Source organism: Camelus ferus, chromosome 18 (genome assembly GCF_009834535.1).
Source record: "Camelus ferus isolate YT-003-E chromosome 18, BCGSAC_Cfer_1.0, whole genome shotgun sequence".
NCBI lineage: Eukaryota > Metazoa > Chordata > Mammalia > Artiodactyla > Camelidae > Camelus > Camelus ferus.
Window position 1 is genome coordinate 31,193,919 of NC_045713.1, and position 27,408 is coordinate 31,221,326.

Genomic DNA, 27,408 nt, shown 5'->3' on the forward strand with positions numbered 1-27,408 from the left:
TACTAGCAGTGAGGCCATGAGGAGAACTCTCTGTGCTTCAGTTTCCTTCTTTGCAAGAACGCCTGCGCTGTGAGAAATCCGCAAACATGCGTGTGAAGTTCTCGGCAGACTCCCGGGCCCACAGTAAGTGCTCAACAAATATGAGCCATTATTACGATGGTTATTGTTTTTATTAGCTCCATAAACTTTTACTGAACTCCATCTCTGTACTCACCCCTGCCCCAGTCTGGGGACAAAGAGATAAGGCACAACTCCTGCCCTCAAAGCATTCGCTGTTTAATGAGAGAGACTGACAGATGGATAAAAATTATATTCGGGAATGCAAATTCTATAACAGAGGAAATTCCAACTTCCTGGGGTAAGGGAAGGTATGGGAGGACTTCACAGAGGTGGTGACGCTTGTACCTGGGAGGAGGAGTAGGGCAGGAGAGAGGACAACATTTGGCATTGCAGGTGCACAAGTCCCGAGGTAGGGTACCGGCAGCAGGAAGGAGATGGCTGGAGCTGTCGGGTGTGCACACGTGTACTGGCAGAGAAATGGGCGGCTGTTGCCTCCAGATGCTTTTGGCCTCGCCTTTGACAAAGCCAGCAAAACCCCAGCCTCGCTGAAAATGTTCCTGCCCGTGACGTCAGGCTGAGGCGGGTCAATTCCACGAACCTGAGGGTACAGCCCCCACCCCTCCTGGCTTGGGGGAGGAGGAGGAAGCTCTCTCTGGGCGATGCCCAGGCAGGCATCCATTGCAATTTCCCTCCCTGTCGGCGCTGGCTGCAGCCACCCCAGCCCAGCATGGACAGGAGCCAGGCTCTCGCCTTCTGTAATCTGATGCTTGCCTGCATCAGCCCTGGCTTCTGAGCCCACTCCTCAGGGGAGCTACAGCCAGCCTGGGGTCACAGTGACCTTCTCCCTGCTGGCTGCCCCGCCTCCAAGCCGCACCCCTCCTGTGAGGGCCAGAGGAACACTCCACAGGGCAGAGAGGTGTCCCTGGTCCCAGGTAGTGTCCCCCAATCTCTGTTCTTTCACCAAGACTCCTGCCTCCACTAGCAGTCGTCCTTGGGTTCCCCTCTTTCCATCCGCACTGACCTGAGCCTCACCCTTAAAAGGCACAGACACCGTCTGGATGCAAAATGGTGGAGTCATAAAGTGCATGGGATCTGAAGTCACACTGCCTGGGTCTGAATCCCAGCCCTGCGACTTCCTAGCCGTGTCACCCTGGGCGAGTCACTCCACCTTTCTATGCCTCAGTTCCTTTATCTGTACGATGGATGGAGATCTACTTACATCTACTTAATGTGCTAATCCAGGGGCTGGCAGGTTTTTCCTGGCAGCAGCCAGAGAATAAATGCTTTAGGCTTTGGGGGGTCAGAGAGCCTCTCCTGGGGCTACTCAACTCTGCCAGCTGTGAGAGCGCAGACGCAGCCAGAGACGATTGGTGGGTCCGTGCGCGTGACTGTGTTCCAATAAAACTTTATTTATGGACACTGAAATTTGAATTGCGTATCATTTTCATGAGTCACAAAATGTTATTCTTCTGATATTTTTAACCATTTAAAAGTGGAAAAAAAAAAAAACAAAAAAAACTCAACCCAACCCATTCTTCAGTCACAGGCTAAAACGAGTTGGCATGTGGGTTGTACCTTGCAGTTCCCTGGGCTGATCTCTGTAAGTGCTTAGAACAGCACCCAGCGTATTGTCCTTGAGCTGACACTGAGCACCTGCTCTGTGCTTAATGCTTGTTAACTCTTATCACCTTGGAAGGTGTGAGTCTGGGAGGAGATGGTTATCGGAGGTGGCTGGCTGGTGGGGGAGGGGCAGGCCGTTGGTTGGGGTAGGGAGACTGTCTTGGAGGAAGAGCCACTGAGGTAAGGAGATGATCTGTTATGCCTTGGGCTACCGCTGGACAGGAGTGTCCACAATGTCCTTTAACTGGTCCTTCTCTACCTGGGGAAGGGGCCCAGAGCGCTGGCTTAGCTGCCCGGAAGATGCCCCACCCCAGAGTGAGGACCTCCGGTCCCACCCCTAGATCTCCGTCCAGCACACCCCTCCCCTCTACACACCCCAAGAACCTTGGGCCAGCTCCTTGCCTAAAGGCACAGGGCAGACCTCGCCCCAGTGTCAATCACAAACAACTCCAGCTCCAGGCCTACAGCTTCCTCCTATCTTTGGCACCAGGCAGTGCTTGTCTGGCCTTGATACCTAAGGTCACATCCTTGGGCCCCGGCCTAGGCTGGGGGAGTGGCTGAAACCCCCAGCTTGGGGCTTTGAAGGAGTTTTTCCCACTCCAGATCTGGTGAAGAATTCTGTCCGGCTTCACTCCTGGCCTCTGCCCAGGCCAACTGCATTTCTCTGGTCCCATCTCTCTCCATAGCAGATGTGCCAAGGGTTTAGGCTGCAGGATCTACCTCGTCTTGGGCAGCTGTGAGCGTGGCTGGGCAGGGTCCAACAGGTCCCCTGCACACACCCAGGCCCCATCTTGTTCAAAGCAGACTTGTAGTCAATGTCTCTGAAGAGCCCAGAGGGTGTGCAGAGGGTCCCCTCTGGGTGCAAGAGACAGGGTCTGCGTTCTCAGACCAGGGCTGGTGATCCTGGCTCGATCTTTCTCCCCCACCTTGTCTCAGGACTCAGGTGACTCAGGTGGCACCTGGGTATCTGTGAGTTGGCTGGAGAAGGTCCTTTCCAAGCGCAAGGTGTTGTATTTGGGGGGCGGCGTGCCGGGCACCTGGGCCCCTGGGGCTGGAGGTAGACACAAGGCCGAGGTGAAAGTAGGCAGGTCATCATCTGGCTCAAGGACGGGGTTGACCTGGCCCTGAGGGCTGCAGGGAGGAGCCTCGGGGCAGGCAGGCGCCTGTCTCCGGGCCCACCACTCCTTGGCTTTGTGCCACTGGTGGCGGGCAATGATGGAGAGGGAGTCGATGAAGAAGACCTCGATGATCTCAATGACACAGACCACGGAGCAGCTCATCCACAGGCCCAGCTGGCCACCGATGTTGGACAGAAGCATCTCGATCTGCAAGGGAGGCCAGGTCAAACCATCAAGAGTGACATCTGCAAAGACCCTGGTTCCCAAGGGAACCACTGGTTAGCCCTGAACAGGTCCTGAACAGGTCTGGAGGCAGTTGGGAGCAGGTTTCCTTTCCCCTCTTACTCTGCCCTCTCTGATCCGAAGCTTGGTTGACCTTTGGTGGCCCTCATAGCTCAGGCTGGATCCCCACAATCTGACTCTGCTCCCCAAGGCCAGGCAGAAGGGCACATTCCCAGACCAAGGACAGGTCTCAGACGGAAGTCACTCACGCTGTTGGCGGGGCTCTCCATGATGGATCTCTGGTTCAGGTCTTTGTAGAATATCAAGAGTTTGGCCAAGTCTGTCCTGTAAGAGTTCCAACGGACAGGGCCAAGGTGAATTGAATGCCTCTGTACTCTACCAGATGGCCAGCCCTTCAGCATGGCTGTCACTCTCCCGCCCTGCCCCCAGCACGGCCCAGGCCCTGAGCTCCACAGAGGTCTTAGAACCTAGTCCACAGGGTTCCTTCTGCACCGCAGAGCACATCCCCAGCGTGGACTTGGTTGTTTAGGCCATTCATTCACTCAAAAACCATTTCCCCACCTCTAGACTAAGTCAGTACCCACCCCCAACCCAGTTGCACTTCCATTGCACTCAAACCTTGACATTGTGATTGATTGCAATCTCCAATACATACAGGAAACAGGCAGATAATGTAAATGACTGAGGTAGGCTGGGTATAAGGTAATGATGATGATAACCATAACAACAACAGCTAGCACTTACTGACCACTTCCTGTGTTGCCAAGCAGTGTTCCGAGAATTAACTAATTTATTGTGGTTTTTTTAGGGGGGGGTGGTAATTAAGTTCTATTTATTTATTTTAATGGAGGTGTTGGACCTCATGCATGCTAGGCCTGCACTCTACCACTGATCCGTACCCTCCCTCTGTGAATTAACTAATTTGATTCTCACAACAACCCCATGAGGTCGGTTATGTTTTAATCATCCCTATTTTACAGATATGGAAATTGAGACACAGATTGGTTAAGTAACTTGCCCAAGACTACACAGCTTATGATTGGCAGAGCTGGTATTCAAACCTAGCTAGATCTGGCTTCAAAGTTTGTGCTCGTAACTGCTGTACTAAATTGCCTCCTGTTAGGACCGTGGCAAGCTGGAAAGTTCATGCTTATGCCGAAGGGGCAGCCATTACTCAGAGCTCTGGTGTTTTGCAAGAACGGAGGTTTGCTGTTGCCAGAGTTTTTGCTCTTTCAGGAAAAATTGGAAAAAATAATAGGTTACTTAAGTGGAATTAGATTTGGTGTAGGGGTCATGGCTTTGCAACACTTGGTTTAACAGTTTGCAATTGTTTGATCAAAGTCTATCTTTCTTATTAGACTGTAAGCTCCTTGGGGGCAGAGACCAGGTCTGTCTGGTCGTCATGGTACCCCCCAAGGACCTCACATAGCACCACATGCCTAGTGGATATTAAATGGATGTTGGGGACCAGACTGGCTCCCACAGGGAACAGGCCCAGTGTTGGGCACTGGGGAGGCAGTAGTGACCCCAAGAGATGTGAGTTCACATGGCAGTTCCGCCCTCCATCCTGCCCCACCTTTGTCTCCATCTGCTGAGGTCCATGAACTCTGACCTGGCTGATTTTTGCTAAAGTTCCTTTGAAAGTGAATTTCAACGTGGAAAATTCAAGTAGAGTTAAAAGCTACATGGCTCAGAGGAGTGTTTTTCCAAGTGGGTCAAGATACATCAATCAGGAAGCCATGAAATAAATTGACTGGGCCATGACCAGTACCTTTCACGAAGTGAAATAGAATGGAAAAGATCAGATTGCATCCGCAGAGAGATTTGAAATTTTTATCAACTGATATGGGCACAAATCATTCAGAACTGTGCTGTGACCAATCGGATTGGATGTAAACAATTGTCTTGGTTACACGAATGTGCAACATCTGAAAATCAGCCCGAATGCATTGCATATCATAAGGAAGTGCTGTTTCGTGAGACTTTTGGTTATGTATTCAATGGGCCACAGTGGAAAAAGTATTCTCATACCGTGGGTCATGGTCAGAAAGTTTGAGAGCCCCAGGCCTAGAGCAGGGCCTGGCTCATGGTAAGAATTCAATAGATATTTGTTGAATAAAGGAGTAAATGAGTGAATGAATGAATAAAAAGGAGAGGGTTTGTCAGTGAGGAATCAAGTGAGGAGGTTGGGACCAGGGCTGGCAGAAGCAGAGAAAGCAGGATGGAGGTCAACTTACTTGTTGAGTTTTTTCTTTATTTGCTGGCTTTGGTCCCAAGTGAGAACGGACAGCAACCATTTCTGAAATGGAGAAACAAGTGGCCTGGGGATGCCTGGAGAGGCCAGAGCCAGCCTGTCTGCCCTCCCGTCTCAGCCCTAGCCCCTGACCCCAGCCTCTCCTGTGGATCACCCTGAGGCCAGAGGACACAGCCAGGACACCATGCTCCAAGCCAAGGGCTTGAGTGGGAAGAGTGGGCAGAGGACTTACCTCGGAAACCTCAGATGGCCACTGCGCCAGGCTGGTGGTCAGTGACCACTCTTTAAAGCTAAGCAGAGAAGGGCACACGGAGTGAGCGAGGCTGGCCTGGCCCAGTCCAGCCCTACTCATCCCATCCCTCCAGGTCCACTTACCTGCAGGCTTCCCGACACACCGACTGGCAGCCCAGCTCTTCCCGTACGAAGGCCTGGTGCAGTTGGTAGAAGCAGTACACTGAGGGGCAAGGTGAGGGCAGCATGAGCTTTGGGGCCACAGGGCCCTTCCCAGGGCTTTCCAATGGTGTCCCCAACAGTCTCCTTTTAATAATTTCACCTCCCAATTTCTACAAACCCTGGTTCTCTGGAAGTAATTTCTGCCTGTGATTTTGAGAGACAGAATACTGCCATGGTTAAGGTCATGAGATGGGGGAGGGGGGTGTGGCTGGCAGTCCTTGCTTTGGGCCTAGCTTTGCTGCTCCCTGGCTGTGTGACCTTGGGCAAGTTGCTTAACCTTTCTGAGCGGCAGTTACCTGTTCTGTGAAAGGGTAGTATAATAGTTCCTATCTCCTGGAGTTGACGGAGGTGGTCAAGGTCTTAGCACAAGCTGAGGTGTAGCATTTGGTCCTTAATCAAAAAGGATGATTCAAGCCAGACTTGACAACAGGAGTGAAACTCTGGTCAACATCTCTCTATCAATACCTCCCTCAGGCAAAAGGCCATAGGGGCTGGGTCCCTGGAGCGGCCTAGCTGTTGCCAGGGCTGGGCTGAGCCTGCTCCTGGGGTGTGCAAGGCTGGGGTGAGTCTCACTCACTCCAGTTGGGGTGCTGCTGGTAGTTGCAATAGTTGACTTTTGGAGGTAGAGGCTTGCTGTACTGGGCACACCCACATTTCTCCACCATCTTCGCCTGGAAGCACGAGTGAAGGCAGATCTAAAAGACAAGACCCAGACATTCTCTTCACCTCCTTGCACATGGATGCGGGAGCGCTCCCTCCCTACGTCCCTCAGTCAGAGGGTCGGCCTCCCACCGCCTTGGCAGACTACATAAATGTGTCCCTCATGTCACAGCCAACTGGGCCGGGGTGGTCCCCTGACTCTAAAGGGACAAAGCTAGAAAATTTATTTAGAATTTAAACTGAGATGTAGAGGCCAGATTGAACTGGAGTTGGGTTGGGGTGGTCATTTTCCATCATGTGAGTGTTGACCCAGAGACACGTGGGAAACACAGTGCCCAGCTTTCCGATTCTCAGGTCCAAGCCCTCTGTGTAGGATGCCAGGGGATCATGAACTACTATGACACCCACAAAACTTGTAACATAAAATCTAACAGCAGGGGCTCTGATGGCAGGCTGCTTACTCCAGTCTAAATCCCAGCTCTGCCACATCCCAGCTGTTTGACCTCAGACAAGTTACTTGATCTCTCTGATGCTTTGCTTTCTTCAGTTTTGAAATAAAATAATAAGATCTACTTTATGAGGTGGTTGTGAGTATGAAATGAATTAAAATATGTAAAGGATTTGTAAATGACAGCCTCTCACTAAATATTATCCAGAGTGTCTTATCAATGAACTGACTTTTTTTTTTTTTTTTTTTTTGGTCTTGAAGTCAGTTGGATTGTATTTATATTTCTTACAGGTAGACATTTTCTGACTGCTAGTCTCTCTTCATTCAGTGTCTCCAACATCTCTCCACACAGCTCTGATCTAAGCTAGAGGACTCAGCGCAGAGAGTGCCTGGTCCTCTTGGGCGCCTGCTGGGATGATTCTCAGTGACCGTCCGTGTGTCCTGGTGAGAGGTGAACTGCAGACTCCCAGCAGGTGAGGCAAGGCGTAACAAGTGATCACACTCAAACGCTGATGTAGGTAATAATACACTAGGGGGTGGTGGGGACTGTGCGGAACCAGAGAACGTGTCTCGTTTGATGAGACAAGTCCACCCACTCTTTATCCTGTAGAATATGGGCCCAATGTTGCCAGATCTTGTTTTTCAAGAGAAGCTAGAAATCTAGGTTTTTCTTGTGAAATTTTCTGACTTTTAAACACCGTCCAGAAAAACCAGGTGAGCAGGCTGGAAGGGGCCTGGGAGCTGCCGATTAGCAGCCCCTGATCCAATCCAAACTCCCCCCGGTATCTCTTGTGGATGACACAACTTGCCCAAAGCCATGAGAGAGTGAAGGTCACCAATGGGCCTGGGAGCCCAGCCCTTGACCCCTCAGCCAGCGCCTCTCCCAGACTGCTTCCTCCTGTCCCTCACTTGCCAAGGCCCATTTAGGAAGCTGGCCTGTCTCAGCTGTACACTGTGTTCCACGCAAACCTCAGTGCATCAGTTAAGCTCTGGTTACAGACGGCTGGAAAAGGACTGGAACCAGCCGGCATCATTTGTTCTTGAGGTCCTTGGATGAACTCCAGGGATTCTCACCACGGTTCCTGGTCCCAAACACAACCCAGCCCATATATAACTTTGTCTCCTGGGTCCGGGCCACAACCCAGGGCTGAGCGCCGGCTCCAGCCTGTACCTGGAGGGAATATGAAGCATTGTAGATGTTCTGGATCGGCACTTCACTCCCATCCTCTGTGCACTGGCTGTAAGGCTCGCTCAGCTTGAAGGACTCCGTCTGTAATCACAGCAGCACATATTCAGCCCTGCCCTTGCCCCGGACCCAGGCAGGGGGCATTGCCGGCAGCCTCTGGGGCTGCACAGCCATCCAGTCCTTCCTTAAACAAAAATTTATTGAGCACCTCCTAGGTGCCTGGTGCTATTCTAGGCAGTGCGGAATCCGCAGTGATTGAAACAGACAAGTTCCCTCCTCTCGTGGAACGCACATTCTAGTGGGGTAGACAGAAGGTCAAAAAGCAAATAAATAAGGAATTTTGGATAGCTTTTGATAGTGATCAATGAACTGGGGAGAGAGACTGGTGGGTTTGGGAGGAGGGGGCAGTCTTTCCGAAAGTGAATAGGGAAGGTGTCTTTGAGAAAAGGACACGTTGGTCGACATGGAACGGTGACTTGCCAAGAAATGGAGGAGAAGGATTAGGTGGAGGGAACAGGAAGACTGGAGGCAGAGGAGGGCCCAGGGTGACTGGAATGTGGGAAAAGGGAGAGCGGTCGCTGGAGATGAAGTCAGAGAGGGATGCCAAGGCTAAATCCTGCTGTCCTCCTATGTTGCGCTGAGAGATTTGGGTGTGGATTTGGTTTTCAGGATGGTGGTAAGCCATTGGAGACCTCGCCCGGGGGGGTGGGGTGGGCAGGAGGGATCAGAAGGATGAGCAGTGACTGTGCCGCTTGGGATGGTTGTCCCAGTGAAGGACTCATTTTCTACCCTCTGGTCTTCCGGGTCCCAGAAGCTGACTTGGAAAAATGGACTTTCTCGGAGAGGACTAAGGAATGCCCAGCAGAGCAGAATGATACTCTGATCAGAGGAGGTGAGAGTATCATAACTTGCAGTTTGAAAGCCTTATTAAATTATGTTTTCTTGTGGCTTACTAAGTTTGGTTCTAGCTTAATATCTGTCACTACAATAAATAATCCAGACCAGCCAATTAAGGAAAAAAAGGATAATGTCTCCCAAGGAGGAGTAACAATAGAATATAAACTGTGATCAGTGTATAGCTAGGTTCCCGGGTACGTGTGTGTGTGTTTGTGTGTGTGTGTGTGTGTGTGTGTGTGTGTACAAAGTTTTGTTTTGTTTTTTTTCTGAGAGCAGAGAGGGTAAAAGGAAAGTGGATGGCAGATTTATGGGAGGAAGAGAATTTTTTTTTCTCTGAAGAGTGGCTGGATAGAGAGAATTGGAGGCGGGGGTGGGTGGGTGGGGGAGGAATCAAGAAGTTGGCACAGGTAGAAACTGCAGACGACGCAAGTGGTATAATCTCTTTCTGTTTGTCTTGTAATTCAACTGCTGCCCCATTAGTCTCCCTCAATTAACTGTTAGTGCCTCCAGGGCAATAGACAGTGCTCACCGTGAAACATATAAACAGAAGAAGCAAAGAGGAAAGCGGCTGTCTGGTTTCCTCTCTTCCCCAGGGGTCCCACTCCAACAGGTCAGATCTGCATCTCAGACAGTCACACACAGACTCACACATTCCCTTTGCCCTGCAACCTCCCCTTCTCACTAACAATAGTGTCTTTCCGTGTCAGGACAGGATAAACAGACTTACTTCATTCCTCTAATAGCTGCATAGCAGACAGATTTAAAGCTTCCACTACATTCCAGGGCCGGGCTGGCAACTGGGCACAAAGATGCCAGTGGCTCCCCTGGAGGGCACCTCAACTCAGTGCTTCCTTCTAAGCTTCTCCAGGCAGCAGGCTCCCTGGTCAGGGGTCCTTTTGAGCCCCTAGGATCTGCTAAGCTGGCCACAGAGACTAGAGTGTCAGCTACAGGCGCTACCTGCCTGGGGAGACAGTACAACACCCTGGTGTCTAGGTAAGAGGGTCTGGCCGCACGGGTAAGCCCCGTGCAGCCGGCAAAGGTGGCTGGGGGTCCTTCTCCTTTGAGGACCAGCCCATGGGCCACTTTCAGGAAACTGATTGTGAGAAATCATATTTCACTTTTTATGCTTTTTGATTCCTTGATGGCCCTTTATTCTGCAACGATGCTTATCAAACTCAGAGCTGGGTTATTTCAGGTTGCCTCCTGAGGCAGCTAGGGCTGGGGTAGTAGGGACAAATGGCCTTTTTAGAGTGGGATAGAGGTCTTTAACTTCTCAAAGCCTCAGCTGGATGAACAGAGTGCTTGCTTTCTCTCTTCGCCACTCTGTCCCCGCTTTCACTCTCCATCTTCACTGGCAGCATTCCAGAACTGCTGATCTGTGCAGGGTGGGGAAATATTTTGGCTTCTGTCCTGACCCCTAGGGACACAAAGATAGGAATGGGTATATGTATGTATATATGTGTATGTGCAAGTTAGAGGGATATGTGTGTGGTGTGTGTGCACGCACAGTTATATGTAGTTGTGATTAAGTGTGTGAATGCACATGTGTCTGTGTGGGAAACAGGACTCATCTTTATCAAACCAGGTCCTACCTGCTTCCTTGAGAATCCTAAGGAAGAACAGCAGTTGTTCTGGGGTCTTCAGTGTGCCTCTTTTTTGGGGGGGATGGGGTGGGAGGTAACTAGGTTTGTTTATTTATTTATTTATTTAAATGGAGGTACTGGGGATTGAACCCAGGACCTGGTGCATGCTAAGCACACACTCAATCACTGAGCTCGACCCTCCCCTCCTCTTAGCTCACCTCTTTAAAGGTATGAACTGTGTCAGGGAAAAGCCCAGGTGTCAGAATGAGGCCCTAGATGGAATTACAGGCAGTTTAACTCTTTTTCCTTTTGTTCTGCTTTCATATTGTAATAAATTATAAAAGTATTTGTATATGATAACGCTTACATTTCTAATCAATGGAGGAACAAAAGAATTGCTCAATATATGAAGTTAGAAGTACTTGTTAACTATTAGAGGAAGTAATACATTCTATCTCTACTTCACATCCTGCAGGAAAAAACGTCTAGTGGAGTAAAGTATGAAATGAGATAATAAAATAACTGGAAGGAAACTCAGCTCATGTCTGATCTAAAGGAGGGAAAAATCCTCAATAAACAGAATGACTAAAGAGGAAAACAAAGATTTTGACTATGTAAATATTTGATGGCTTTGCGTGCGAAAAAGTAGCACAATGAAAACTAAAATGAAAGCACAAACTGGGAAAGATATTTGCAAATATGTACGGCAAATAATACGTACTCATTCTTTATATTATATGGAAGAAATTGATGTCTCACTTATAAAGGGGGGGTGTCACAAAGAACAAGAAAATCCTGCCTTCACCCCTCGTTTTGCTTCCAACTTATTTTTCCTTCCCTTCACATCTCTTTTCTTTAAAAAAATGTAAAATAGCCGATATTTTTGGAGCACTTATTATATGTCAAGCTCTGTTTTCAGTGCTTCACATGAATCAACCCTCTGAATTCTAACCAGCCTAAGAAGTAACATTATTATCACACCTATTTTACAGATGAGGTAACCTGAGACACAGCGATCACAAAACCAAAGTGCAAAGCTGGGGTTTGGACCTCAGTTGTCTGGCTCCCAAGTCTGAGCCCTTAATCCCTATTATACATATGCTTGTGAAAAGAATTGTGTGTATGCTTTAAGATAAAAATGTACAGTAGTGTTTGCAATGACAGTGAAGTCTCGCCCCTCTCAGGGCCTGGGTCCATACTCTCCTGGGTGAACTGTCCGCCCATGCCTGCTTCCTCGTCTCCCATTCATGATCCAACCCATTGCACTTTGGTTTCTGTTCCACTCCTTCTACTGAAAACTGCTCTGGCAAAGAACTGGTGACCTGTTGGCTGCTAAACCCAGAGAACAGCTTTTGCCCTTTATCTTGCTTGACCTTTCACCTGCATTTGGCACTCTAGTTAATATCTTCCTTGAAACTTTCTTCCTTCATGTATCTGACACCAACCATGTCTGGCTTCTACTGTTGCTTCTCTGCCTCTATTTCTCCGTTTCCTTTCTCCTCAGCCCTTAAGCATTTGCATTCTGTCTCAGGTCTTGAATGATGGCATTTATTTCTAAGTATAGAATTACACTAATTGCAAATCCTTCCCCTACCCCCCAGTTTTTCTCCTGAGCTCCAGGTACATAGCATCTATTGACTGGATGTTTTCACCTTGATTTCCCCAAGACATAACTTCCACCCTGAAGTGGTCATCTTCTCCCCCAAACCTCCCCCTCCTCTTATATTCCTAACTCTGAGCCTGGCACGTCCATCCACCCCACTACCTAAGTTAGAATCTAAAGATCAATTGAACTTCCCCTGGCCTTTCCTGGCTGACCTCAGTTGTCAAGCCCAGTTGCTTCCACATTGTAATATCTCTCAAATCCATTCACATCTGCTCATCCCCACAGCCACTGCTTCCGCTACAGCCTCACCATTTCTTCCTAGTATTACTGTAAACATGCTGCCTTCAGTATCTGGACTGCACTTCTGCCAAAGTGGTTTTTCAAAATGATTCACTATATGGGTGAAACCCTTTCTGTGACTCCTTTATAATCGCTATTCCTTTTGTCTGGACCAGCCTTCTTGACAAAGCCTTCACCAACAGCCTCTGTATAGGCTTCCAACCATCCATCAGTCCATCCATCTATCCATTCATCCACCCATCCAACAATATTTACCAAGGATCTACTATGTTCTAAGAACTGAGACTGGGAACAAGACAGGGAAGGTCCCCATTCCCAGAGAGGTTGGATCTGTATTGCAAAGGTGTGTTACCTTCTCCTTTTAAAGGTAAATTTTTGAAAGAGGGTGTTCTGTTGTATCTGTCTCTGAATATCCAGTGCTTTGGACACATGGTTCCTCAATGAATGGAGGAAGATTTGTTAACCAACTGACTGAGTCTACCAGTTTAACATGTCTATCAAAAGTAAATAAATAACTAAATAAAAAATAAATAAGAAAGGAAGGAAGTCTAGTTTGTTTGGACTTATTTTAGTGACCCCCTGGTGACCTGTCAGTAATCCCTGGTTTTCTGTTGTTTTAAATGCTCATAAATCATAACTAGAGCTGACTGACCCCGCTCTGTGGCTTTGATTTTGTATGTCTCAAATTAGGTGTAGCCGAAAACCCACCCATGTCTTTGTTTACCCACATTGCTAAAGAGAGCGTTTGCTTAACAATACGATGAGTATTTCTAAGCTCAGAGAAGAAAATCAGAGGGTAATTCCTTAGTTCCTTTACCTTCCCAAGCTCTAAGTCTACAGACATTGGGAGAGGCAGGAGGGAAGGAGAGGATGAAAGGATGTCTATAAATTCCAGGTCCTTCTTCCTGGTACAAAACTGCATGGGAAATGTTGGATCAAATTGATCACTCTTCTGATCTGGGAGTTCCCAGTGAACAGAGGAATCAGAGACCCAGCTCCTTAGGTGATACCCTGAAGTTTGAGCAGGTTGGAGCTCAAGGTTTGGTTTTTTTTCCCCCTTGGGCAATCAGCATTCACACAGCCTAAGCTGGTACACAATAGTTCACATGTTGGAACAAACTTCCCACATTGAACAAGGCCCCTAAATGACACACCCCTAGAGTCCCTGGCTTCCCAGACGACAATTCTGATGGTTTCTCTTGTCCAGGGTTGCCCTTCGATGGGACACAGGGAGACATCAAAGCTGTAGATTTCCTCTGGAGTACCACCTCTCCATTTCACCATCTCTGCTGTCTCAACTTAAAATCACTTCCTCAGGAAAGCAATCCTTGAACCCTCCACTTCCCCCAATAAAAGCCCTCAGTTAGGCGTCCTTGTGATATGTTCTCATGCATCCTGTATTTCTCCTTCTTAGCACTTATTACAATTATAATTAATCATCTGCATAATTTTTTGTTTGCATTGATACTTTCTGCTAGACCCTAAGTTCCAACAAGATAGGGACGTGTCTTCCACGTTGATATAGCCCCAGTATCTAGCACATAGGAGTCGCTCTGCAAATGCTCGTTGAATGAATAGATAATGGATGGATACACAGGCCCCAAGGCTGATCATATCACTTTATAACCCGTTACGAAGCCATCATTTATGGCTGTGCTCAAGCTTTTGTGTAATTCTAGCTTTACTTTCTCTTGGGAAGATATATGTTTCTTCTCCTCTCATTCTGAATGACTCAAGTTTCTAAAGCTAAGATTCCTCCATTGAGCTGCCTCTTGGAATGACTGCTGGAGTTTGGTAAAAAATACAGACCCTTAGGCTCATCTCTCAGAGATATTGATTCAGTAGATCTGAGTCTACTGATCAATGAAGTTTGGAACTCACTGTTCTGGAGGACAGATTTGCGAGGGATGAAGACTAAGTTTAATTTGGAACATGAAGGATGGATACAAACAAAGGCATGAACAAGGAGTCCACAAGGAGATTTTTTTTTCCCTCCACAAAACAGGTGAAAAAACGCCACTATGAACGACTGTCAACTAAAATGATAATAGACAGTTTTTCTCTTGACAGATCAGCAAAGAGTAAAGATTGGTTACTAGCCGTGTTAATGAGAGCGTGAGGAAACAGCTACTCTCACGTATTGCTGGTGAGGTTATAAAATTCTACAACCTCACTGGAGGGCAATTCGGCTCATACACATACTCTAGGAAGTTCTACACATCGCATTGCACCAATGCTTTTAGCTGAACCTGGAAACAACCTCAGTCTGTCAACAGGGCATTACACCAATAACTTATCCACATGATGGAATATGATGAGTCTTTAGGAAGAATGAGGCAGAATCTGTGTGTATTGATCTGGAACTATTTCTAAGCTATAGTGTCAAATGGAAAATAGAGCAGAACAATATTTTTATTCGTGTAAAAGGAGAAATGCTTATACCTACACACATATGATTGAAAAAGACCATAAGATCCCTGCCGAGACACAGAAGCAACAGCGATGGTCTCCATGTAGAAGAAGAAGGGGACGAGAGGCCAGGGAGAGAAGAGAGATAAATCTCCATGGTAGGCTCCCTGGTATGGTTTAGAATTTTTACTTTGTGCATGTACACCTTTAAATAAGTACTTAATAGTTATTCTACTAGACAGAGGGAGAGACAGAGAGAGAGAGTGAGAGAGTGAGGGAGGGAGAGAGAGACTGGCATAAAAAATCTCCTGTCCTGCGAACAAAAGAACCACATCAGCAGTGGCATGGCCAAGGGCGTCACAGCACACCCTTCACTGTGCCCTTCTGCCTCCACTGGGCATGGCTGACTCAGGGATTGGAGTCTGCAGCCCAGATGTGCTTCTGTTGACAGGTGTGAGTGTTGTCAGCACCGAGTGAGGTCAGAGAAAGTCAAAGACTCGAGAGAGAGAAGGGGGTTCTCAATAAATGGGGTGAAACTGATGGAAGCCTGGGACTAAATAGACCTTTGATGGCCCAATGAATTTCCAGTAGCCTTTAAATAGTGGTTTACATGCCCCACAGGCCTCTGGGTGGTCCAGAAAGAAAGGTGTTAATCTGCTCTATTTATTTTGCTGACAAAGACACAGTTAGCATCTGATGCCTTGTTACCAGCACAGGTTCCATAAACACTGATGTCTGTCTCTGGAACAAGGAAAATCCCTTCAATTCTTATCCAAAATGGCATCCTGTCCTTGTTCAACCATACAGAAGGTACAAAGACAGCCTTTAGTGTAAGTACTAAAATGACCATTGGGGTAACCATTGGAAAATATAAGACCATATTTCCTTTTGAAACCAACACCCTTTTCCATAAGCTGCACCTCACTGGTTAGCCTTGAAAAAAAAAATCTGTCTTCCTTGCCAAGCCTACAGAAATCAGAATATTCTCTTACCAGGTGCATCCCTATGGAGGTGGCCATGGCTGTCTCAATCTCTGTTCCCACGTCCTCGATGAAGGGGTATTCATCCTGCCGATGGACAATCACCTTAGCTCCAGTAGAAGACACCAGGAAGGGGTTATACTCCTCTTCATTTATGTGCAAGATGACCTGCAGCCCTGGAGGATAAGGCAGCCCACTGCAGTCAAACGCTGGGAACACGTTCCCCGCTGGTAGCCTCCCTCTCCCACTGCTTTGGGAATCTCAGAGCCAAGACCCCGGCATTTCCCACAACAGAAAAGTGGACAGTGCAGGCTAGAAGCTCTGTGAGGGGAGGAGCTATGCCTGACTTGTTCACTGCTCTGTCCTCAGGGCTTCGCCCAAAGCAAGGGCTCAAAAAATAAGTGTCCCCACTGCAGTTTTGCTAAGCATAGAGAACAACGCTCCCCTGCCCCAGATATGAATCTCCGTGTGGTTCTTTGAGATGGAGAGTTCTGCTGAGCATCCAGAGGGATGTGCGGAGCTGTGACTGCTTCAGCCCGAGGTGGGGGCATTATCTGATCACCGGCCTGACTTCTCTCCCCTCTCCCATTCTTGCCCCTGCGGTCTAATCTGTGCCCCACAGCCAGAGGGACCTTTTAAAATTGGGACTTAGGTCATATCACTCCTTTGCCTGAAACCCTTCAGTGGTATCTCACTGCACACCCGGGGGTGCCATACAACAAAGTCCAGAAACCTGACTGTGGCTGTCAGGGCGCTGACGATGCCTCCTTCCTCATCCCACTGTCCCTGCCCCTCAAGAAGCTCCAAGTACTCTGGGCTTCTGTCCGTTTCTAGAGCACACCACCTCCATTTCCTTCTTGGAGCTCTTTGTGCTCGCTGGTGCCCATAATGCACTTCTGTGGACCTTAACACGTGTCTTCTCATGTCTAAGTAACCCTCCTCACAGGGGTCTTTCTGGACCTCCCATCTTGGCCCCAACCACTCTCTCTACCTTTGTGCTGCTTTGTTCTGCTCACAGCGCTCATGAGCATTGCTACCTGGATAACGTCTATGGGCTTGTTCGCTCATTTGTTATCTGTCTCTCTCCACCAAAATGCAAGTTCCCAGAAAGCAGACATGGCACCCGTTTTGTTCACCGCTGTGTCCCTAAGACTTGGAAGAGGGCCTGGCATGCAGCAGATACTCAATAAACACTTGGTAAACTGAATGAGCAAATGAGCAAGAGCTGAAAGAAGAGAACTTTGAGAATTATTCTGACTCCTCCTGTTTGTAAATAAAGGAATCAAAGCCCAGAGTAGGGAAGTGATTTGCTCAACGTCACACAGCGCACAAGCCACAGAGCCAGGACTGACTGTGTAATGCTTCATTTCCAGTTCCCAGATTACTTCTTCCCACGGATGTGTATACCCTGAGTTACGGTTTCTCGCAGATCTGGTAAGAACACAGTTTGCTTAGTAACAAAGGTGAGGAGACCGAGTGTGGTTTTCCACCACGACGAGACCTGGCCTTTCCTTGTGGGAGCACATCTGTATATCAAATCATGTTCAAGTTGCCTAGTACCTTTCAAGGGTCCCTTCTGTGGGTAAGCCAGGCCACTCTGCTGAGTTCCTGCCTTCTCTACAAAAGTCATGGCAGTAGAGAAGTAGCAGTAATAATACTGGAGGTAGTAATGGTAGTAATATTCATGACAACCACAACTAGCATTTATTGTGTGCTCAGTGTGTCTTATGGGCTGAACTGTGGGTCTCTCTGCCCTCCCCCACCCCCCACAACCTTATTCCTATGTTGAAGTCCTAATACCCAATGTGATTGTATGCAGAGATACAGCCTTTAGGGAAGTAATTAAGGTTAAATGAGGTCATAAGGGTGGGCCCTAATCCCACAGGACTGGTGTCCTTATGAGAAGAGGAAGAGACAACAGAGCTCTCTCTCTGAACACCACAGAAGGCCATGTGAGGACACAGAGAGAAGGTGGCCGACTGCAAGCCAGCAAGAGAGTCCTCACCGGAAACTGAATTTGCCAGCACCTTGATCATGAATTTCCAGCCTCCAGAACTGTAAAAAACATAAATGTCTGTTGTTTAAGCCACCTGTCTGTCGTATTTTGCTCTGGCAGCCCAACTAAACCAGGACAGTGCATATCAGGTTTTATTCTAAGTGCTTTTCATATCTTACATCTTCTCAATTAGCATGTGTCATCGATACTGTTACTATTTCCACTTTATAGATGAAGGCCAGTCACTGGCACAGGGTCACACAGTGAGTAGCAGAGCTCAGTTCTGGATACAGAAACTGTCACTTTAACCAAGATAAAGGTGTGTTTGCCTCCCTAATCTCCTGTTCAGCACGTTCGGATTTAAGTCCATCTGGAAGCTGCCTGTCCAGCATTACTCACTCCAGCTACAAGCTTAAGCCAGACTGGTTTCCCCAGGAGAAGAAACCCCAGGAATGTCCCACTGGCTCCCTCAGAAGGAAAGAGAAGATGTCAAAGAGGAAAACAGACTCTGATAAAGAAGGAAGGAGCTGACATGGATGCTGATAGAAACACTGCAAGAGGAAAAGTGGTGTCAAGTTTCTGGCCAAGCAGGGAGAACCCACATTTCTGGGAGGCTTAAAGCATCCCCAGTTGTCCTGCTGCAAGCATGCTTATGATTAGAGCACCCCAGGATCTCCCCAGTGCAGAGTTCCTTACCATATTCACTGCCCCCCATGGAGGTGCTGAGGACGGTCTCATTTTGTCTGTTGTTGAACGTGTAGCAATTCCCATACATTGGATGATGGAAAAGTGTGAAGTTCCTATGGGAGAAGAACACGGGTCACAGAGGGCTGTGCTGGGAACTCCCCTCAGGCACCTGAGCTTGGTCTGGCTGGACAGCGCTAACAGGGCCAGCTCTCTTTTGTGGACAGTGGATGTTAACCATGACTTAACTTTCTCCATCTTTCCTCCGATAAATGCCCCTCAAGGCCCCTCATTCAGCTGACACACACTGATGCAGAACTGCTCTCTGCTTTCTGTTCTCTTCATCCCCTCACCTCTGCCTCCATCCTGACTTAGCACTCCCTGTGCCAATAAACCTGCCCCAAATTCCTCTGTTCTTGAATTTCTCATCCAACACTTGAAGCTTTTCCATTCCAGTTCCTAGAAATTATCCCCGAGAAGGAATCACATCATAGGTGCCCTTACACTGACTTTAGAACCCAGCCTTCAGGGAGACATGGTTCCAATCACTCAGTTTTTTTTTTAAAGATTAATAGATCTACTAGCATATAGAAAGGCTTGGTATTTTAAAAGAATGAAGAAATCCCTTCAGTTAAGCAGGCACACTTTAGAATGTCCCATGACTGCCCAGTCACCACCAGGAATCTGAGTGTTATCTTAAAGGTGGACAGTTCTGAAAGCTCACATGTATGAACATAGACTTTTCTTCCCTTCCTCTCCCTGCCTTCCCTCCTTCCTGTCTTTCTTCCTCCCTTCCTCCCTCCCTCCTTTCCTTTCTTCCTCCCTTCCTTCCCTTGTACTAGATCAGTGGTTCTCACTAGTATGTCTAACAGTAATATACAAAGTTATATGTGTACACCATCAACTCCTCTGTTTTTATGAGTAATTTAGTGAATTTAAAGATATTTTGACTCTGTGCCATGTCCGCCTTCCTCACTGACTCCAGAGCCTAGCTCCCGTATAAGCCATTTTCCAAAAGGCAGAGTTCACCTATAACTGAGCTGCAGGTGCATGCAAGGAGCCTGGTGCTCAGAGCTGCCGGTCCTTGGTTGCTGAGAGAGCAGCCTTCCTCTACTGACCTGGCATCGCAGGACACGCCATCAAAGAAGCAGTTAACCAGCAGCTCCTCAGCAGAGTAGCTCATGTTGATTTTCTTCTCCAGAGACACCTGTGCCATGATGTTCATGTAGTGTAGCTTGTACCACTCCCGGATGGCATTGACCCCCGAGCTGAAGGTGTAGACGGCACAGTCGGATGTGTCATTGGAACACTATAAATAAGAAGAGACACCAGGGTGAAGCCATTGGTCCTACCAGAGGCCTTCAGAAGGACTGTAAGGATGAGACTCTAGACTAAATGCTCAGGGGGACAGGAGGCATCTCTGGGGCAAAGATGGGCTTCTTCTCACTTCTGGGGTGTGGGACACCATCCTCAAGCTTCAAGGACCAAAGGCGGCTGAGCGAGGAAGGACACAGTCTCACTCTCATGACTCCCTACTAAGTGAGAAGCAAAACCAGCTTCTTCAGGGTCCCCAGACATCCAGACTTCGGCCGATTATTGCTACTGAGTTCCCACACAATCCTCATCATTTCCTACTGGATCAACAGTCTAGAAATCTAGGTTCTAGCCCAGACTCTGCCATTACCTCTTTGCAGGATCATGAGCAAGGCATTACACATCCATTATTCCACCTACAAAATGTCGATCAGAATACCATCCTTCTCTACCTCATATGGTAGTTGGGAGGACCAGCATTTAAAATATATAATAATGAGAGTTTTATAGGGAAATTGTGGTATATTCTAGATGTTCTCATCATGCAGGGCTGGAAAACTCTCCTAAAAGATAGACATCAAAGGACTGTCTTTGGTATCAAGAAGAACCTTGTGGGTATCTTCTGTAAGGACCCAGGAAGACTTTTAAAAAGCTCAGTGATTTAGAAAAAGGGTCATTTTCCCCCCTGGTTTGTGACTGGAGCCATGAGATCTCATAATCAGCAACCAAGATAAGGTATCAGTAGCTCTTGTCCTGCAGAGGTGGTGGGCAGGGAGACGAGGGTAATGATTGAGTGTGGCTAGGAAGACAATGGAACTCATTTTTCCATTGGTACTGGCCTCAAGTGGGACCAAGAAGGAGAGATGAGAAGTCAGGCTATAGCATCTCACAAAAACAAGTACTGCTGAGAACACTGGGTTATCTATTCTCTTCCTTCCAGTATCTGCACCCTAATTTTGCTTTGGTTGAATTTCCTTTCCCCCTTGGATACAGTCTGCTGAGTCTGTCCATAAAGATGCCCCACTCTCTGTGAGCCATTATGTGACCCAAACTTGGCCAATCAGATAGTCTCAACATGGGACTTGAATCCATCTTTATGGTTGGATTAACAAAAAGACTGAAAATACTTGATGCTTATTTAATCCAGTAGCAGCATCTGAAATGACTGTCCATCATTTCTTGCCACCAGGATCCCTGGATCGTCCCTAATTTCTGTCCTTTGGGAGGCTTCCATGACCTGCAGTCACCTTCTAAGACATTTTTTTCTGCTTAGGCTTGTCTGGGTCCATTTCAGTTGCTTGTAGCTGATTTACCCTGAGTGTGTTTCTTCCTGTGGGACTATAGGGCTAATGGCAAAGGAGAAACTTTCCTGGACCCTCTATCTCCAGCCCATCCCATGCCCCAGGACCGTAAGGACATGCATCTCACCAGCTGGAATCCCACCACCTCCTTGGACTCGTGGCCGTGCATGACATCTGATGCCTTGTGAATGATGCTCCCGCTGACTTTCCGCTTCCGCCCTGTGAGGAAGTCCCTGGCCTTGTTCCTCTCACTCTGATTGAAGGCCAGCAGCGGGACCAGGTTGAGGAATTTCGACCCAGTGCCCTCTGAGGCTGATCTCCAGGACTCGGACTCCCGACGTTTCCGAGACGTAATCTCTGGAAAGCCGTACAGCGTCTTCAAGGCTTCTCTGGTCTCCTGTTCCAAGTCGGCTAGAAGGTCTCGCACGGCGCTGTACCTGCCAAGGCAGGAAGGAGTCAGGAAGGGGGAAACCCCTCTGGCAGAAAGCTGGCACTTCCCTGCGCTGCTTCCATCCACATGGGTGTCAGCCTTGTGCCCATCACCCCAGCCCTCTTGGCCAAGAAGATCAGGCCTTTTACACTTTGCCCTCTCCAGTGTGACCACTGGCTCAGGTAAATGGAGAGAGGCTCCCGTATCACCGTTGTGCGACTTGCTGCGCCTTCACCTTTGCCACAACTGTCTGCTTGCTCTCGGGGTGTGTTGATGACTTTGCCCCAACCAGCATTTCTGGAGTGGTGACTGTCAGGTGCTTCCCATAAACCAGCCACAGTGAAGACAAGTAAATAACTGCTAACTGGGAGTCTTCCCAGGGGACAGGCTCTGTCTCCACCTAGCATATTTGTCCCAGCGCACAGATTCTCCTCCAATCTGGGCTGGGAGGGAAGAGGCAGAACTGTTACCTTGACAACCCCCAAGAATACAGAAGAATGACCCAGGAGTTGGCTACAGGAAGCATAACAACACCGTCTTTTAATTTTCACAGTACTGAAAGGTCCTGGCCTCCCTGTGAACACTCCCCACTCTCTGCCCCCCATGCTCTGTGCATAGGCCACACGGCATCGTGATTGAGCATAGAAACTCCAGGGCCAAGCTGTCAGGGTTCCAGTTCCCCATTCTGGATCTGGATGTGTGACCCTACACAAGCCATTTAGCCTTTCTGGGTCTCAGTTTCCCCATTTGTAAAGTGGGGTTACTGGCAAGAGTCGATGAGTTTATTCTTTCTATCTATCTATCTATCTATCTATCTATCTATCTATCTATCTATCTATCTATATTTCTGTGTGTATGTATTATATGTGTGTGTGTAGTTAAATGGTCACTGTTACTAGTTTTATTAGTGTAACTGTATTTGTTAATATTTCACTCCTCCACTACAATATCAGCTGCGCTAGAACAAAGAATGTGTTGGGTCATTCACTTCCATGCCTCAGAGCCTAGCACAGTGAATGACAATTTGTAGATGCTGAATAAAAGATAATGGAACAAACAATGGATGGAAAGAAGAAAGGAGAAGGGTAGAAGGAGGGAGGGAGAGGTGGAGGGAGGAAAACAGGGAGAGAGGAAAGAAGAAAGAAAGACTTGGAGGTGGAGGAGGAGTTGAGACCTGGTTTTGATTCTGAGCTTCGCCATCAACTCACTTATGACTCTGGACCAGTTAGTTCCCTTTGATGGTCCTCCTCCCCGGCTCTTCCCTTCTCCCCACCCCCACCCCTGCTCTGAGAAATTCTGCCAGATTCTGATTTGCCTCACAGATCAGTTTTCAATAAACCTGAGCAGGACTCCGATGACCCATTTAGAACAGGTCCTGCAGCAGACAACTGGGCAGTACCAAGGGCTGTGCTCAATTAGTGGGGCTGGGTTCACTCAGGTGAGGGCTTGGGGCAGCTGAGATGCTTCTGGAAGTCATCCCTGTGTCATGTCTGAGTCAGCCTCCAGCTCGCATTCAGGGGAGAGTGAGGGTGTGAGCTTGGAGAGCTCAGAGTAAATGGCTAAGCTGGGCTCTGTGTGTGTGTGTGTGTGTGTGTGTGTGTGTGTGTCCAGGGTAGGGGTTATGCTAGGTCATTCCAGGCCCAACTTCCAAGCAAAATTGATCCTTACAGCCACCCTCTCCTGCCTTGCCTGAGCAAGCCCATCCTCAGAAGTAGCTGATGGACTGAATCCTTGGTACAGATTTAAAACCTGAGAGAGGGCAGTTTACTAATATTGGCAACGAATTTAAATTTCTAAAAAGCGTGTCTGCAGGCTGGAGTGTGTCACCTTCAGGAGGGGCGTTGGCACCGGAAGGGGGACGTGACCCCTCCTCCACGTCCCTGGTCCTGCCTCTTACTTGTAAGGATTGATGTTGCAGATGGTGACTGCAGGAAAATCCAGCTTCTGGAAGTGGACTTTGATGGAGACAGAGACGGTGTAGAAGGATAAGATGAGGAGGGCACACTGCCAGAAAATAAGGGCCACGGCCGTCAGTGTAAACAGAATCCAGAGCAGGCGCCGGAGGCGGCCCCGGGACACCACGATGCGCCGGCAGCCGTGCGTGTTGGTGTTGAGACAGTACCACCGCATCAGCTCTTTAATGGTAGGTGCCTGAGGCCCCTTCACGGGCAGATTCTTCTTGATTTTGGCTTTGATCTTCTCTCCAGGAGCCATGGTGAGGCGAGGGCTGCCCGCTGCAGGGGCAGAGAAGAAAAGCAGGTGAGCAGGCACATCCCAGAGGCCGAACACTGAGAAGCACCAGCCCACGAGCCCTCAGACGCTGCCTCCCTCTTTCCCGCTGTGGGCTGGCCCGTCTGCTTTCTGACGCCTTGGCCCTTCCTCCAGGATATTTGCTTTTTGGCCACCACAGCTGCCAAAGAGCTGCCTCTTTCTCTTGCAGCCCCCAGGCCAGGCCGTGTCGGGGTTGGGTGAGGTTATCACCTGTGACTCCCCAGACGGGTTTGAAGGACGGCTCCCCTTGGTGCTTGGAGCAGGGGACCTCTGAGCAACCCCGACCCCATCAGCCTCCACACCCCTCTTAGCAAACTCTGCGGTGATTAGGACATTGCCGCCTCGGCCTGATCTCATCATCTCCATTAGCCTGCCCTCCTGGAGGGCAGCATTCCTATCTGGTCCTGCCCCCTGCTGCCTCGCTGCGTCTCTGGTACAGAGGAAGCACCTTGCAAATCAATTCCAACAGCTAAAATCTGCCGAGAGAATTTCCGGGCGGCCACCCTAGATAATGCTCGGTCCTTTCCCGGCCTTTTCTCAGCTGTCTGACTGAAAGTGAATTGTTTCTGTTCCACTTCTCTTTACAATCAAGCCTTTAGTGTTTCTAGAGCATCTAGCATAATAATAGCCTACAGATACTGGCCACTTAATATTTGCCAGGCACTGTGCCATATTTCCTTGATTCTAAGATACCACTAACTTGGAGAATACACTTTGACTTAATAACAGCTTTGTCCAGGGAAGAGCGTCGGAAAGCAAATGACCACATTCATCCATGTACGTGATACATCTGAATTACTGAAACTTTACAATGTGAAATAATAAATCTTTTAAGAAATGAGCTAAAATAATATACAGTCTTATTAGTCTCAAATATATACAATCTCTCTCTCCATATATAATTTATCTCTCTCCAAATATGTATAATCTCTATATATTTCAGTTCATGTGTCAACAACCCTATAAGATAGGCATACGATTATTGTCTCCATGTTACAAAGGAGGAAAATGAGCTCAGAGAGGTGGAATAACTTGTGCAAAAAATCACACAGCTAGTAAGTGGAGGTGCTGGATTGGAACCTTGCAGCCTTCACCACCATGGGATATGCCATGGTTAATTAATTAATTAACAGTATCTGGACTAAAGTGGTGGGGGTGGTGGAAAGAGATGGGATCTTGAGCTATTTAATTTCCAAACTCTAAGTAGGTAACATGACAACTTCCCAACACTGGTTAGGTGAGCACTGCTATTGAGGGAGGAGGGGACATAGAAACTGCCTCCTGTGCCTACCATAGGTGACGGAGGCAAATGAGCATATTCTCTAATTTGGAGGAGGATTTACAGGGCAGTCCCCAAGCTCCCCCAGAGGGACAAAGACTTTAGTTTGCCCCATCAAGTTCTTCAGGCAGAATTTTGGACTTGAGGAATTATTTTTTCTCCACCCTGAACCTGTGGGGTACTGTCCAAAATCGGGAGCTGGGGCAAAGCTGGGAGGCTTTCAAGTTCACGATGCTGGTGGGTTTCAGGTTTATAATGGCAAGGATACAGAGTGTTGGGGGTGGGGTAAGACACCCAGAGGCAGCCAGACCACTCTAACCCTCCACAGATGTGTATGATCTTGCTGGGATCTCTGACCCTCAAAATTATGCTATTAGCCTCTTGGCAAGAGGAATGTAATTTATTGTGTTTATCATTTAAAATATTGCCCATCCCCACTTCCTCACTCACTACAATCCAATAGCAAAAATTAGCAAGCATTTGTTTTAAAAACCTAGGTCCAGGGGAGAGGGTATAGCTCAAGGGGTAGAGTGCATGCTTAGCATACACAAGGTCCTGGGTTCAATTTCCAGTACTTCCTCTAAAAAATAAATAATTTTAAAAAAGAATGATAAAAAATAAAATAAAATAAAATAAAACCTAGGTCCAAGTACAATTTCCTGTCAAATAAAACTACAACCCAGGGAAGATTTTCTCTTCTGTAAATGTTCAGTAGAAACTGATTCTGGAACCTCCTTGTCATCAACCTTTCTTTTTCTCACTGAACATGACTCCTGGGGTTCCTCTGCCCCATCAGCCTCTTCCCCAGGACTGACCTGGAGCCCAGTGGATCAGCCACCAATGTCAGTGAAGCCACAGGTGAAAGAAAGGAATCCACCTTGCTCATCACAAAACATACAAGTTTGCACAAATAATATTTCAACTTATAAGCAAAGCAAATCTACCTCGAGGTTAGACTGCTTAATCAAACATGGTGCCTCTATGGAAGAATTAGCAGCTGACACACAGCACTCACTCTACAGGTATTAACTCATTTAATTTCTACAACAATCTTCTGAGAGAGTACATAATGTCCCCATTATACAAACGAAATTGAGACACTGAGAGATTAAGTAGCTTGCCCAAGGTCACACTAGAAAGCGGTTGAATTGGGATTTTAAACTGGGAGTCCATGCCTTTAACTACAAACTATGCTGCTCCTCTAATAATAATGATAATAATAATAATACCAACAGTAATAATAGCAGCTATCATTTATTGACACTTTACTCCCAGGCTTCCTACTCAGCTCTTTTCACACATCACCTTGTTTAATTCTCAGTATAATCATATGAGGTACTAGTACTATCCCCATTTCACAGAGGAGAAAACTGAGGTGCAGAGATAAGGCAACTTGCCCGAGGCCACACAGGTAGGAAGGATTAAAATAGTTCTCTGGAATTCCGGGGTCCTTCACGATCGCCCATTCTTGACCTCGCCTATCCCTCAAACCTCAGTGAGGGATCCCAACCCGAGTTCCTCCCGGGCGACTGCGCAGCCCCTGCTCTCCCCGTGCAGAGCGACCGGGTGCTGTCCTGCGGCCCAAGCCACGTCTGCCCCAGGGCAGCCCAGGCTGAAGCCGCAGGAGAGAATCCAGCCAACCCTCTTCAAGTGTTTGCTACTTTCTGCAACCACAGTCACCCCAGAGAAAACATTCCAGAGAAGAAAATGAACAATCGCGGTCAGGTCCACGCGTCTCACCAAAGCCAGGAAGAGAACTGAACAGGTGCTGGGTGGAGAGACTAGGCGGGGCGCCTCCCGGGACCCCCGGACCCCGTTTCTGAGTAACGCGGCAACGCCTCTCGCGCCAGCTCTGCGTCCTGGGCCACAGAGTGGACAGATGCCAGAGAGCTGGACTGGGGGACTTGGGAAGGTGTCCCAGCATCTCAGGTACCGGGAGGCAGCCCCGGGCTGATACTGGCACGGCCACCGACCGTGCGTCCAGCGTCCGGGAAGCCTGGGACCCAGCAGCCGCTCCGGTGCCTGAAACCCCCAAGCTGGTGCGAACCGACATGTCTGGGCTCACCTCACTCAGTTTGGATGGGTTTGCAGCTCGCTTCTGCGCGATCCCGGTACGCTCTGCTCGGCTCCTCGTACACAGCGCGAGCATCCCGCAGCCCCAGCGGCCAAGGCTCTTGTGGGCCGGGCCCCGCCCCCTGGAGCCCCGCCCCCTCGGGCCCCGCCCTCACCTGCCCAGGTGTATTTCCCTGGATGTGCGGCAGCCCAAAGCGGGCCACGACTCAGCAGCGCCCCCTGCCACGCTAAGGCCGCTCTGCC

General features: G+C 48.4%; 1 protein-coding gene across 2 annotated transcripts; it reads right to left on the reverse strand.

The window, feature by feature from the left end:
• Nucleotides 1-846: 846 nt before the first annotated feature.
• On the reverse strand, nucleotides 847-27,290 carry SCNN1G (sodium channel epithelial 1 subunit gamma). 2 transcript variants are annotated; one of them, XM_006193121.3, is made up of 13 exons: nucleotides 27,158-27,290; nucleotides 23,440-23,776; nucleotides 21,240-21,549; nucleotides 19,616-19,806; nucleotides 18,510-18,613; nucleotides 15,830-15,993; nucleotides 8,028-8,126; nucleotides 6,326-6,443; nucleotides 5,671-5,749; nucleotides 5,528-5,585; nucleotides 5,279-5,340; nucleotides 3,290-3,365; nucleotides 847-3,005 (listed from the first exon to the last, which is right to left on the reverse strand). In XM_006193121.3, the coding sequence occupies exons 2-13, from the start codon at nucleotides 23,754-23,756 to the stop codon at nucleotides 2,613-2,615; spliced, it is 1,971 nt and encodes a 656-aa protein (XP_006193183.1). In that variant the 5' UTR covers nucleotides 23,757-23,776; nucleotides 27,158-27,290; the 3' UTR covers nucleotides 847-2,612. The 2 variants fall into 2 exon arrangements, 1 of the variants encoding a protein (XP_006193183.1); XR_004312771.1 differs by having other exon boundaries at nucleotides 2,881-3,005; nucleotides 3,144-3,365.
• Between the last annotated feature and the right edge of the window lie 118 nt (nucleotides 27,291-27,408).